The sequence below is a fragment of the Fonsecaea multimorphosa genome (assembly GCF_000836435.1).
Source record: "Fonsecaea multimorphosa CBS 102226 unplaced genomic scaffold supercont1.9, whole genome shotgun sequence".
Taxonomy (NCBI): Eukaryota; Fungi; Ascomycota; class Eurotiomycetes; order Chaetothyriales; family Herpotrichiellaceae; genus Fonsecaea; species Fonsecaea multimorphosa.
Genome location: NW_015971643.1, coordinates 640,377 through 653,945, shown reverse-complemented (window position 1 = coordinate 653,945; position 13,569 = coordinate 640,377). Strand labels below are relative to the sequence as shown.

Below are 13,569 nucleotides of genomic sequence, written 5' to 3'. Positions count from 1 at the left end.
GACAGACGTTGTGGACGGACAAGACCTGCCAGCACCACCAGGGCAATCGTTACCGGACGATTCCGCGTTGATGGGTGCCGCCAATACAAGGGCCCGCCTTTGTTGCTCGAACAGTGGAAACAAAACTGGTCTATTCCGCCTTCAAATGTGACCGCTTCTTCTCTCGAGAACGCTGTTGCGGACACTGGTTGCCTTCCTCCTGTCATCGTCCGGCACTTGAGTCTCTCGGGTACATCACACTGCTTTGCAGTGCGAGAATTCCCTTCTCATGGCTCCGGGGGTTTTGTCTACGACAAATGGACACGAGCATCAACCCGATTCGGCGAGCCCCGCTAACGGCATCAATGGCTGGCCTTCTGAATCTTTAAGCAGCAGTCAGCGCACGGACCGTGTTGGACCTGTTTTCTATTCTGCAGCTCCAGGGGACGTCCACGACCTTGTTTGCGTGGGCTTTGGGCCGGCCTCTCTCGCAATTGCAGTTGCCCTCCATGACTCGCTGCGCGCCCAAAGGGAAACTGACCCTGGTGTTCCTACGCCCACAGTACGCTTCTTGGAAAGACAGGCGGCCTTCAAATGGCATGCGGGAATGCTGCTCCCGGGCGCAAAGATGCAGATTTCATTCATCAAAGACCTTGCCACCCTCCGAGATCCCACAAGCCACTTCACCTTTTTAAATTATCTGAAGGAGCACGATCGGCTGGTGCAGTTTTCGAATCTGGGTACCTTCTTGCCTTCTCGGCTGGAGTTCGACGACTATCTGCAGTGGGCAGCACGCCACTTTGAACATGTTGTCGAATATAGTCAAGTGGTAGATTCGATACATCCGCGAAGACTGGCTGGGACCGAGAAGTATGACTGCTTCGAAGTTGTGTCACGGAGCCTCGCCACCGGCAGGACCACGAGTTTTCTGAGCCGAAATGTCGTGATAGCGGTGGGCGGTCGACCCGAGAGGCCGACAGTGTTTCCGACCTACCATGATCGTATCCTGCACTCATCCGAATACAACACAAGAATTAGCCGCGTGCTGCCCAACAGGGACCAAAATTACAACATCGCTGTTGTGGGTGGCGGCCAAAGTGCTGCCGAGGTCTTCAATGATCTCCATCACCGCTATCCCAACGCCACTACCAGGCTCATTATTCGAGACTCTGCACTTCGGCCAAGTGATGATTCACCATTTGTCAACGAAGTGTTCAATCCAGAAGCAGTCGATACTTTCTTCGACCAACCAGAAGATATCCGGGCCGAAAATGTGAAGAAGAACAAGGCCACCAACTACAGTGTTGTGCGGCTCGAACTGCTTGAGAAACTTTACGACGACCTTTATATCCAAGGAATCAAGCAACCAGACAAGCGCCTTTGGCAGCATCAGATTCTGCCGCTGAGGGTAATCTCGGCAGTTGACGACAATGGATCCGACGAACGTGTCGGTTTGATTTTGACCGACCTAAGCCCGTCGAGCACAGCGAGAGAGGAAAAATTGTCAGTCGATGTGGTCGTATTGGCCACTGGTTATCGGCGAGATGCGCATGTCGATATGCTCCGAGACTGTCAGGGCATCAATTCAAGGCCGGACGGGCACTGGCAACCTGGGCGTGATTACGGATTGAAACTGAATCGTGCGTCTGTGCAAGATGGCATTGGAATCTGGCTGCAGGGATGCAATGAGGTCACTCACGGCTTGTCTGATTCTCTGCTGTCCATTCTGTCCACTCGTAGCGGAGAGTTGGTTGATTCCATCTTCGAGATCAACTCGAAACCCAAGGGTTACTGAGGACGGACTCGTCTTGGGCCCTTCACCTTCCTGGAGACTTATCGACAACGGTGCAATACCTCTCCCCTGGTGAGCAAGAAAGGTCGGCAGCCTCTGAAGAAGTATTGATTATAGCTGACGGGTGGTCATGTTTGTGGGTATTTGGTTAGTTGTAGATTGATGAACTTCTTGAACGGAGCTTGTGCCTTCCAAACCAATTCGTCTCCTATTGGTGGTTTCCTTGCTATTTCACAGCAAGACGCTTCTCAGCCGACTGCAGTCCCGGAGAAGCCGATGCACACGTCTACCGTTGTGGAGAGTCCAATGAAAGCCGGCAACAACTTGGGCGGAGGCCGAAACGCACGAAAGTCATAGGATGGATGTGCGCCACCTCCGCAAAGCGGTTACAGGTCTGGAGACGCAGATGCCTTGTGTAAGCGGCTTGGAGACGAGCGTATGTCCCTCCTCGTTGGCCAGGCTGGTTTAAGTCCAGAGTCAGCCAACTGCCGTTCGGAGAAGAGGTGCAGCGGACTGGCTGGGCTGCGGAGCGGCCTAGAGACAGCATCGTGTCCTCAAAATTCGACTGCTACTCTGGCCAAGAGGGACTGTTAGGGGTAAGAGAATCAATCGGCCGTAGGGCAAGTATTAGGACATGAGCTGTGATGGACATTTCTGATCTCGGAATCTCATGTTGAACCTCGGCATGCGATCCACCGCCAGTGGCTGATGACCATTGCCGGCGCCCCAGTCACGGCTCAGTCAGTCAATTTGATCCTCACACTCTTCCTATTCTCGCAGTTTTCACATTCGACATTAATTTGTTGGATTCGACCCTTCTTCAAACCCTCCGTTGCGCATGGACATGCAATTGCCCACTGTGATCGACTGAGTGGATATGGACAGTCTCGACCACGAACTCGAGCACCCGAAGAAACGTCGGCGGCGTGAAATTGAACGGAAGCCACTCGTTGCTCGTCTGGCATTTGACGACACAATCAAGACCGATGCTGCCCTAGTATCTCCTGGCTTCTGGACCAAATTGACGGGTGCTTCTGATGGTACGCCGGTTTTGTTTCCAGACCAATCTCTCCTGATGCGAGGAACATGCTGACCAGGATCTACAGGCGCACGTTGTCCGACCCCCAGCCTGTTCATAGCCCTCACGCCCTCGTCCCCTCTCCATACTGAGCTGCAAGATTCCACATGGACTATTCTGGCTGCTCAACTCCGCGAGCCGCAGTCTTCTGCAGAGGGTCTGGGGCAGTCCGATATCATACAGCTTTCGCCCAATTCTTATGCTTGTCAATCGATCCTGAAAACCTATGCCGCAATCGATCGCGATCGCCATCCAGGCCATGTTCCCAAATCAATTGAGATTCGGGCAATCGCCACAAAACCTCTTACACTCGAAACCATCTATGTTTCCGTGGAGAAGGGTATGCTGGAAAAGATAGATGACATACAGGCTAAGTTCGGCGGTGGCTTTCAATATGGGAGGCATTTGAAGGTTGACAGAAAGCCCTCTACACCCAACGGCGTGTTGCAGAATGTGCCTCCTATTACCGGCCGACTGGCCTCGCTTGTTCGAGAAGCGCTTTCTCAGTTACCTGTGGTTCATTCAGGGGATGTCTTTCCGCTACCACTCCCCGCCCACCCCATCACTCACGTTCGACCGCCTCCTGCCATTGTGGTGGAATGCGAGCCAGTGTCTCAGGGGAAGGTCTCTCCAAAGACTAAGATTGTTCTGATACAGACAGGCTCGTCACAAGAGAAAGCTCTTTCGAAATTGGCTCCTGTCCAACCAATAATCGAAGAGTCCCTTGAAGATACTGCGGAGGACACCTCGAACGACCAATTCTATTCAGCAGCCGAGGATAGACAGACCGAGACAGGCTCGGATGATGATGACATGTCGGACGAGGAGTCAGGCACTGATTCGCCTCATGGAGAAAGTGATGAGGATTCGGATTCGATGGATGACATGATTTCCCTTAGTGCACCTGGGCTGCCGCCCCAGCAGGCCGGGACGCTGTCAGCCATGACTGCGGCGACCCCAAGACCTGGTGGGAAAAGGGCCACAGGCACGCACACCCCAGGCTCGCTCTATTCGAGCTTCACATCTGCGACAGCAAGGGGTGGCAGTCGCCCAGGGAAAGTGTTCAGAACCGAAGCCCTCCTTCGCAAGGTCCCGATTGAGCTGATGCACCCTCAGCCCAATCTCGAGGATGATGAGGAGTCGTTCGTTTTCATTGACACCAGCACGCTTGCCAAGATTGGGTGCTTCTCTGGTGACTGGGTTCGAATAGAGATCGCCAGAAATGTGAGCTCTCAGGGGTTCCCGCATGCAGCTCTGAGAAATCTCGGTGGATTCACAGAAGAAGAATCTGACTGGCGGACGGTCAAGGTGTTTGGCCTTTCGGGACTGGCAAATCTGCAGCCACGCTACGCGGTTGACAAGACTGGTGATCGGAGGTCGAGTTTCTCGCAGAGGGACCTCCTGTTACCGTTTTCACCGGTTGTCTATCTCTCTCCCATCCTTTTGGCCAATCTGTCAAATTGCGAATACGTCAAACTCGGAGCTTTACCCACCACTCCTCGGCACGACCTCAAATCGAACCATCCGCCACGGTCCAGTACGTTCAAGTCTCCGCCAACTGCAAAGGAAGTCGTCCTGTCGAAGATTGCTGATCCAACGACAACCAACCCCGCTTTCCAGCCGACATTATTCTCATCCCTCCAGTATCACCTCCAGAGCAAAAAGCGCATTTTGAAGAAAGGCGATCTCATTGCCGTTCCAGTAGACCAGGAATTGGGAAAGGCCCTCACCTCTCAAGGTGGCTCAGATGAAGCACCGAGCGAAGACGAAACCATAAAACGACTCAACTCGCCTGAAACTGTGGGCAATTCGCGATTTGCCATCGCATGGTTTTCGGTGCAACAGGTTCACATTGAACAGCAGGGCAATCAAAGTGAGGAGGATCAAAGCACGTGGGGCGGTGTTGTAACCCTCGATAGTCAACAGACTAGAGCCTCTCAAAGTGGCACAACCATCCAATCAGTCTCTCACTCGACAGAAATCTGGAGTCGATATTGGTTTGGCATCAGCAAACCGCCGCAGCAGAACATCCACCGGATCGATCATGTCCCTACGGCAACAGATATCCCACCCCTAGACAAGCTTCCGTTGGAGAGGCGTCTGTCTGGTTTGATTTCCGCTGCAGTCAGCAACCGTGCTGTCAACCTAGGACTTCCGCCCCTTGTCATATTGTTATACTCCTCCCAACGACAGGTAGGCAAAACGTACATTGCCAAATCTGCCTGCCTGGCTATAGGTGTGCACGTATTCCCCATCTCCGCTCACGATCTACTCTCGGAAAATGCCTCGACCACGGGAGGTGGTGACACAAAGACAGAAGCATTATTACGCACCAGAGCCGAACGGGCGCTTTCGGGAGGTGCTCAACAAACAGCCTTGCTCATCCAGCACATTGATGCATTGACTGCTGATAGAATGGTGCCTGTGTTACAGGAGATCATTTCAGAGTCCCGTGTTCTGATTGCTACAACTTCCAAGATCGACGATATACCTGCAGGGATCCGCAGCCTATTCTCACACGAATTGGAGGTGACAGCGCCTGATGAAAAAGCCAGAGAGCTCATCCTTCGCAACGCGTGCGTTTCCATTTCGCCACCTCTGTCAACCACTGTCAATCTCAAATCAATAGCTCTTCAGACCGCGGCGCTGGTGGCTGGTGATTTGCTAGACGTGGTGAATCGAGCTTCACTTGCACGGTCAACTCGTCTGCTGTCGCTCGCAGAGTCTCAGGGTTGTAATGTTTCCGATATCTTCATCTCTGGAGGCCAAACAGCCACGCACCTGCTCCCCAGCGACTTTACTCGCGCAATCGCCGCTGCACGATCGAGTTTCTCGGATGCTATCGGTGCTCCCAAGATCCCGACCGTCACGTGGCAGGATGTTGGCGGGCTCTCATCGCAAAAGGATGCAATCATGGAGACTATTTCCTTGCCTCTCACGCATCCCGAACTTTTCGCCAATGGCATCCGGAAGCGGTCGGGCATCTTGTTTTACGGGCCTCCAGGAACCGGGAAGACTTTGTTGGCGAAGGCAATTGCTACGGAGTTTAGTCTTAACTTCTTCAGCGTTAAAGGCCCTGAGTTGCTGAATATGTATATTGGTGAATCTGAAGCCAATGTGCGTCGGGTTTTCCAACGGGCTAGAGACGCCCGCCCGTGCGTTGTCTTCTTCGATGAACTGGACTCGGTTGCACCAAAACGTGGAAATCAGGGCGACAGCGGCGGTGTTATGGACCGAATTGTGTCTCAACTTCTCGCAGAGCTCGATGGGATGTCAAGCGGAGGAGGAGATGGTGACGACGGGGACTCCAAATCGACGTCGAACGCGGGGGGAGTCTTTGTCATCGGCGCGACGAACCGGCCGGACCTCCTCGACCCTGCGCTGCTCCGACCCGGTCGGTTCGACAAGATGCTCTATCTAGGTGTTGCCGACTCTCACGACCAGCAAGTTACGATATTGAAAGCGCTAACACGAAACTTCACATTGGCCCCAGATGTCGACCTAATGAGCGTTGCACGCCGGCTCCCTTTCACTTACACTGGTGCCGATCTGTACGCGTTGTGCAGTGACGCCATGCTCAAGGCGATTACGCGGAAAACGCGAGCAGTGGATGAGAAGGTGCAACAGATCAGCAAGACGCACGGTGAAGATATCAGCACCGGTTATTTCTTCGACCACTTGGCCACCGAGGAGGACGTGCAGGTCGTGGTGGGTGAAGAAGATTTCATGGCAGCTCAGAACGAGTTGGTCGGTAGCGTAAGCAAGAAAGAACTGGAACACTTTGAGAGGATTCGCAAGCTGTTCGAAGAGCAAGATATCACTGTGACGCCGTCCACAAACGGCGAAAGCGGGCGTGCCCCTGCGACTTTACCTTTGCGTCCCACGCCGGGGCCAGTGCCAGCTTCCCAGGCAGGTTCGGTTCCTCACACGAAGGACCAGAATCAAGCTCCTCCGCCGCAAATCAAGGACAAGGGCAAGGGCAAACAGAAGGACAACAACACGCCGAACTCGGGTCAAACCCCATCATCAGTTTCCCCGACCAATATCTCGAACAACTACAGAATAGCGGTACCACGGATCGGCAATCCCGACTCTGGCAACTCTTCAGACGCAGATAACTCGGACTTTGGCTTCAGCATGAGACCGACACATATGAATGGAAATGCGATCAATGGAACAGGAACGTCCGTGGAAAACAAGGGCAAGGGTAAATTGAGGGAGTTGGCTCCAGAAGCGTTGGCCGATGGGTTTGTGGATGACGTCGAGGGGGACGATGAAGGCCTCTACGACGATTGAAGCATAACGTCCATGTTCAATAGGCCTGCATCTAGGAGAAACCGCATGCAGCGGCGCACCGAAGCTCAGTGACAATGACAGGCTATGTAGAGGAATCGTGCCGGATATCGACGAAATGAACAGCAAGCATCGGATCATTTGTTCGCCGTCTTTGGGGCAAGAAAAGTTCTAATCATTGAATCTTCACTTGGATATACTTCTACCGAGTATTCTGTGTTCGTCCTACCCCTAACAGAACCCTCAGCCCGTGTAGATAACCTAGTCAGAGCTTACTCGTATGTACTCGGGTACAGAGGTCCGACTCCTGGTCTGGAAGCATACCATGACACATCATTATCCATACCCTAGCCCGTCTTTCCGCCTTGCAATAATCTAATTACGAAGTCCGTAGGTAGATCCGTAATCCATCCATCACCGGTATCCTGCCTCGCTGATCCCTACCCTACCCTTGCCACAATCTCATCTCGCAACGTGCATGAGACTACCTACTCGTACGCTCGTATCATAGCATGTCATACTTTCTCCACACATGGATGCCTACCTAGGTACATACATTGCAGAGACCGGGGTCCTCAAGTCTCATTTTTTTTCTTCTTCTCTTTTGTCCTTCTCTCCCCCCTTTCTCCCCTTTTTTTCCTTAATCATACATGTTGTTGGTTGATATGTTCCCCCCTGTCCGTCGTTCCTTTTCCTCCCTTCTTTTTCCGTGATCAAGCATTCGCCGCTGCGTCCCTTGTGGATAAGCTTCGATGTCGAAGAGAAAACAGACCTACAGGCCCCAAACAAGAGATATAGGGAGGGTAAAAAGAGAAAGGGGGGCAAAAAAGAGCAAGAAAGCCAGTTGTCTATTTGATACAATTGAAGCTGGGATATAGGTCTAGAGTCCAAGGCCGAATCCAGGATAAAGTATGTCGTACTAGCCTTTATATATACCTACACATACGAGGATATCCTTACAGGTATACATCCATAGTGTAACCAGAGAACACGCTCGTCTTCGCAAAGATTGAGGGACTTTCCCTTTGATATCATTCAAAACTGGCACTTCTTCTCTCTCTCTCTCTTTTTCTCCGTCTTATCTACCTATTCATCCCTCTATCCAATCCTCTACGGGATGAAAACCTGAGGTTCAAAACGGTCGCCCCGGTACAGCGTTCGATTCTATGCGACATTCAGCCATACTGGCCTTTTCTTTTTTCTTTTCTTCTTCCCAATCTCAATCGGGGCTTCAACGTCTTATCTATCTATTGTGGAACTTCCTGGCTCGGTATAGTATTATTTTAGCAGTGGAGATGATCACAGCCAGACCACCGCGTGGACAAAAACACCTCGGCCAGGAATAAGTCATGACCTGACTTTGCTTTCTCACTTGCTGGCTCGCATTTCTCTCAGACGGACATGTGTCAAAGTCTCCTGTTTCATCGCCTTCTCCGTCTGATTTTTTCTTTTCTCCTTGCAAGAATGGGGAAAGGGGGAAAACGCAAGGCGTCGGTAACGTTTTACCGCCTGAGCCTCGTCTACACAGCTTCGTCCCCGCCTCATTTCCGCTTCGTCTTGTCTTTGAACTCTTTCTTTTTCGATTCCCTACGCAGCCATTCATGTTCGAGACATGGAGTCCACACGCGCGTACGCACGAGGAGGGGCGGGCGCGTTTAACTCCATATTCTTTTCACCCCGTCGGTGGCCCGTTAGTGGGACGCCGAGATACGACCTTCCCCTGGTCCAAATGATCACATCGTCTCGCGTGCGCCGAGACAAGCAAGAAGGAAAACAAGCGTTTATCAAACGTGCATGAGGTCTAATCAAACGATTCGCCTTAACACCGTTCAAGCGCGGTTCTAGAAAAGTCACGCCGCAGGTCGAATATGCAGCCTTCAGGAGAAGTGGGCCACAGGGCCGCGGGATCTAAGAGTGCGCAATGCTCGGTTGCTGAAACAGGCGTCGACGGAGGATTAAATTAACCAAAGCTCAATAGCCTCCTCGACCAGGGGGAAACCGAGGAAGGAAATGGAGAATGGGAGACAACAGGTGGGATGAGCTTGACGGAGGGTGGGTAGAGATTCCCTCCTCCGGGACCACGTTCGACTTCCCTCTCGATCTCACGGTGAAGGCAATTTTCAATCGTCCATCCAGACACCGCTGCCTACAGAAAATACTTCATGTGTTGGATTCGAGGTTGATTGATTCCGATGTCACTCGAAAATCTCGATGACAATAAACTCAGAAGCGCCCGATATATAAAATGACAGGGTCGACAAAAGGATTTTCCCGACCTGGAAGAGTCGACAGAACGCGCTCCCACGGTACCTCTATAGTATTCCCGAGGATGAGAAATCGACGAACTCCGACAATCGTGATCGTTTCGTGGTCGTCCTCGACATTCCGTGCCTCGTGCGCCAGATGTATCAAAGCGTGTTATTATGGATTATGTTTCCTTTGTGCCTGCAGGGGACATCCATGTGAATCAATATTAGTCCTGCTCTTACCCCCTCGTCTTTTCTCGCGTCCAAGTATGCTCAGTCTGGCCAGCAGACCTTTGTCGCGGTCCGTAATTATATATATACATAGGAATGAACAGAGATTTTTGGGCGACCAGGCGTCTGTTCGATATGCCGTCGTTCGCGAGCGCTATCGAGCGACTGGTGGCTGTATGGAACATAAGGCCGAAATCAAAATTGCACACGCATAGAATCAAGCCACTCCTGTCGGTTCGTGCTGCGCATGGGTATCATGTACACATGTATCTCCCGCCTTCTATAGTCGTAGCTCATACGGTGAAAGTATTCGGGTGTTCGTCTCCAAGGTGGGTCGGCGTAAATGCATGAAAATGGGCGTGCGCGTCAACTGCCGTACTTCGATATAGCTCCCTCATATGCGACAATTAGGCGGATGGAGGACCTGGCGGTGGATTGCTCTGCTTCGCGCCTGATTGTGGCTCAAGGTGTGGGCTCGGTATCTGCTGTACATCTCGAGCAACGGATGTAGCTGGTTGAGCTCGTTCTGGTCTCGCAAGAAGTCGGTCGGAAGGACTCTGGGCAGCGTCTGTACTTCGTCCATCACCCGATTCATCTCCAGGAGACCTGGAAACAGCCTGGCGAGATGATTCTCCCTCCTCGCGCTGGCGTCTTGTCCGTCTCTTCCCGCTGGACGTCTCCTCCTTCGGTGTAACCTGCTGCAAGCGTGGAGTTTGCATGATTGGGGATGTTGTGGCAAGAGCTTCAGAAAGCGAGCTAGGCGTCTCAGACGGTCTCGATTTCTTCGTTGGCCTCCTCTTCGGCTCATAAGTCTGCCCGACCTCTGCAAGCTTCCGGTCGCGTTCTTCTGCTTCTTCTTTTGTCGGACGGCCTCGCTTCCTGCGTTTTTCTCCTGGCGGGTCGGGTTGAGTGAAAGGGCGCAAGATCCGGAAACCCTCCCCGTTCGTCGTCGGAGGAATGGGCGAGTCCGTCGAACGAGGAGGACGAGGCTGAATCGGACGTTGTGTTGGCTGGGGCATATCCGACTCCGACACTGACAATGCCCTCACTTCCGCAGGATAAGGCGCAAGCTGTTGCTGAGGGAAGCCTGGGATCCCCGTCCCTGGGAACAAGCGGGATTGACTACGCAACAAGTTGTACATTTGTCGACAGGCACTAGGAGTGCGGCCTACACCAGGGTCAGCGCATGACTTTGGAGTTTTGCGACCGGGAATGAGACAGTGGGCGCGAAGGTGGAAGAGGAGTCTCCGGCGACTATCTCCTAGGGGTTCGCGGCGCCATGCCGTCCTTTCTGAGGGCTACATACCTGCTGGCAGTGCGACTTCGTCCCATCTGGGTTGTATATTGCCATGGTCCATGGCGCGCACCAGAAATGCTGGCACATCCTGCCCAGTACTCTGAATAATGTTGGTCAACAAGACGATTTGCTCCGAAACTGTCCATGGTTGATTGAACAAATTTGACATTGGGAAGGGAGGGAGCGGAGCGCAAGGTGAATTTGGGGAGGGACGGGATGCATGTGACTGTCGTCAAGCGCGCAATAGTGACCGGCATATACGAAGGGTGTGTTCCGCAGCGCTGTTCACCCTGATCCGAGCGTACGGCGAAATTTGTCTTAACTCGACTTGACGGTGTACAGAGGACGGAAAGGACAGTGGGTGACTTGGCCAGGAGGTTGTAGGAGACCTTTTTAAGAGTCGTAGATCGGCCACCCATTCAAGCGACAAGGCAGAACAAAAATTCCAGGACGCTGGGACAGAAGGCCTTGGTGGTCTGGTGGTCCTTCTGCCTCGAGGCCAGTGAGCCAGGCGCAGAAGGGGAATCATTCCAAGTTAGCCATTTGGGAAGAGCAACTGGGCATAGAGCAGTCTAGTGATTGTCAGTGGGCAGATGATCAGGACTCAATCAGGAGCCGCGGGTCGACCAATGTCGGCCGCAGCTGCAAGACATTGCAACGGCGTGCTGTGAGTGGCCGGGCGGTGGCCATCTGCGCGTGAGAGCAAGGGAATTAGAGTCCGGAGTAGCATGTCTGAGGGAAGGTTCCCGTACGGCGTAAACGGTAAGGGAGCGAGGGGAGGTTCGACTCTACCGAGTAGATGCTGGTCAGAGTGTCAGTTCGGGTTGGTCAAGTGAGTCAAGTGGTGCTGCTGGCTGGCGCTGCTGGCTTTGCTGCGCCTGATGAGGTCTGGGTCCCCGCCGAGCGCCTGCTAAAGCTGCAAACTCTCGACAAGCTATGCAGCAGGCTAGACTCTGTCGAGCGGCCTGGGTGGATGCAGGCGTAAAGGTAGCCTTAGGTAGGACAAGATGCAGGATGGATGGGTAGTAGGGGGTGGGAACAAGTGGAAGAATCCTGTCTCTCGTGCAGCACTCCAGTGCAGTTCAGGTTAGCCGTGGTTAGCCCAGCCATGTCTTGGGTGTGTTTGGGTTCCTGCTGCAGTGGTGCCAGTGGTGCCAGTGGTGCCAGTGCTGGACAAGATTAAATCCCCCATCAACTTCTGCTTGTCGGTGTTCGCAGCGTCGGCAGCCCGCAGCTGCAGCCTCCGCGCCCCTGCAGCATGCCGAATTCCATCAATTTTCGCCCGTCAATCTCAGGGTTGCATGCGCAGTGGCAGAAGGAAAATGGCTTGCTTCCCTCGATGCTGCTCCTGCGTCTTGGGCGCATGGATTTTGATAGAGGAGAGTGGAGGCCTCTTCCGGGCAGTCCGCAAATCAGCGAACTTGCCGGCGTGGGCGCCCAGGGTCGAATAGGGAGCCCGAATGCCGTGTTGGGGGCTCAACGAGCCGCCGAATCAGGAGCCATTGACCGCCTAAGCTTCGAACGTCCCGGGTGTGACGCCTGGCTATCCTCGCCCCTCCGTCCAACCATCCTCAGCAATCCCATATCTCAATCACAACTGCCTCGTGGCTGGGCGTCCAACAATTGCTCTGCGAATAATGGACCCTTCTCCATGTCGCAGCCTTGTCTATCGCGACTGGCTCCGAATTAACTCAACTCACCCGTGTGAGCGGAACGTAGTTGAGGTCGAAGGGGGACAATCCTGCCCTGAAATTGCGAAGCGAATTTTCGAATCAAGAGGCCTTCTCCGAAGATCACAGAGTCGGCAACTCCACGGGTGCGGGAGGCATGAGGTGAGAGCTTGCCACCCGTGCTACATTTCGCTCCTCCGTCCACTTCTACCTTCACCCCAAACCTTGCGCGCAACAGGCTCTTCTTATATAGACCGCGCCGTTGTCTCTCTGACCGCTCTTTGTTGCGAGTATCGGATCTGCCAAAACACGCCAACGCAACAATGACGGAAGTTGGGCAGAGGTGCAGAGCCACGTTGCGCCGTACGAGAGCTCTCCTTCTCTGACCTCGGGAAGCTAAACACAGATTCGCCTCACTTTTAGTGAGCAGTTACATGCACTCATCATTGCGCTAATCTCGTCATCTCAGCTCTCGCTGCATCAAATCGTCGTCAGGTGCTGTGCTTTGTCCCGCTCACGGCATACACCCGGCTCCTGAGCTTGACGAACAAGAAGATGCCTCTTACCGAACAGCAGATCGCGGGAAATTAGGTTCGCTTTGCTTCCAATCTTGCCTTTACACGTGGCAGCGTTGCTACCGATGGATCTGACCTGATCTAAGAGAAAGAGGGATTTCATTTACCCGTTTCGATGACACTTACAGCTGAAGGCAAGCTACGTGCCATCTCGACTCTTCCTACCTCCCCCTCCCATGCCATGCCCATCCGTCCATGGCCAGAACGGACCTACCGCAACACCTTGCAAGGAGACGATGATGGTGTCCGGAATCGAAGACATGCAAGAGACCTCAGTGACTTTCTCGTTGAGGAGGGGGGACATCGCTTTTCGGTTGGGAAATTTCCATGCCCTGCCGCCCAGAGGGAACTCCCCAGAGCATTTGCTCTTGGGTTTGAAACACTCGGATCCTTCAAGTGTCTCATTGT

The 13,569-nt window shown here is 53.2% G+C and overlaps 3 protein-coding genes across 3 annotated transcripts; 2 read left to right on the top strand and 1 right to left on the bottom strand.

Moving 5' to 3' along the window:
* Positions 1-268: 268 nt before the first annotated feature.
* Positions 269-1,774, top strand: Z520_05400 (uncharacterized protein; the record flags this gene model as incomplete). The annotated part of the gene is made up of 1 exon (XM_016775903.1): positions 269-1,774. The coding sequence occupies one exon, from the start codon at positions 269-271 to the stop codon at positions 1,772-1,774; it is 1,506 nt and encodes a 501-aa protein (XP_016633062.1).
* An 874-nt stretch (positions 1,775-2,648) lies between these two features.
* Z520_05399 (uncharacterized protein) lies at positions 2,649-7,145 on the top strand (the record flags this gene model as incomplete). The annotated part of the gene is made up of 2 exons (XM_016775902.1): positions 2,649-2,811; positions 2,878-7,145. 2 exons carry the CDS (start codon positions 2,649-2,651, stop codon positions 7,143-7,145), a joined length of 4,431 nt encoding a protein of 1,476 aa, XP_016633061.1.
* A 2,881-nt stretch (positions 7,146-10,026) lies between these two features.
* Z520_05398 (uncharacterized protein) lies at positions 10,027-11,085 on the bottom strand (the record flags this gene model as incomplete). Its single annotated transcript, XM_016775901.1, has 2 exons — positions 10,027-10,787; positions 10,926-11,085. The coding sequence occupies 2 exons, from the start codon at positions 11,083-11,085 to the stop codon at positions 10,027-10,029; spliced, it is 921 nt and encodes a 306-aa protein (XP_016633060.1).
* Positions 11,086-13,569: the final 2,484 nt, after the last annotated feature.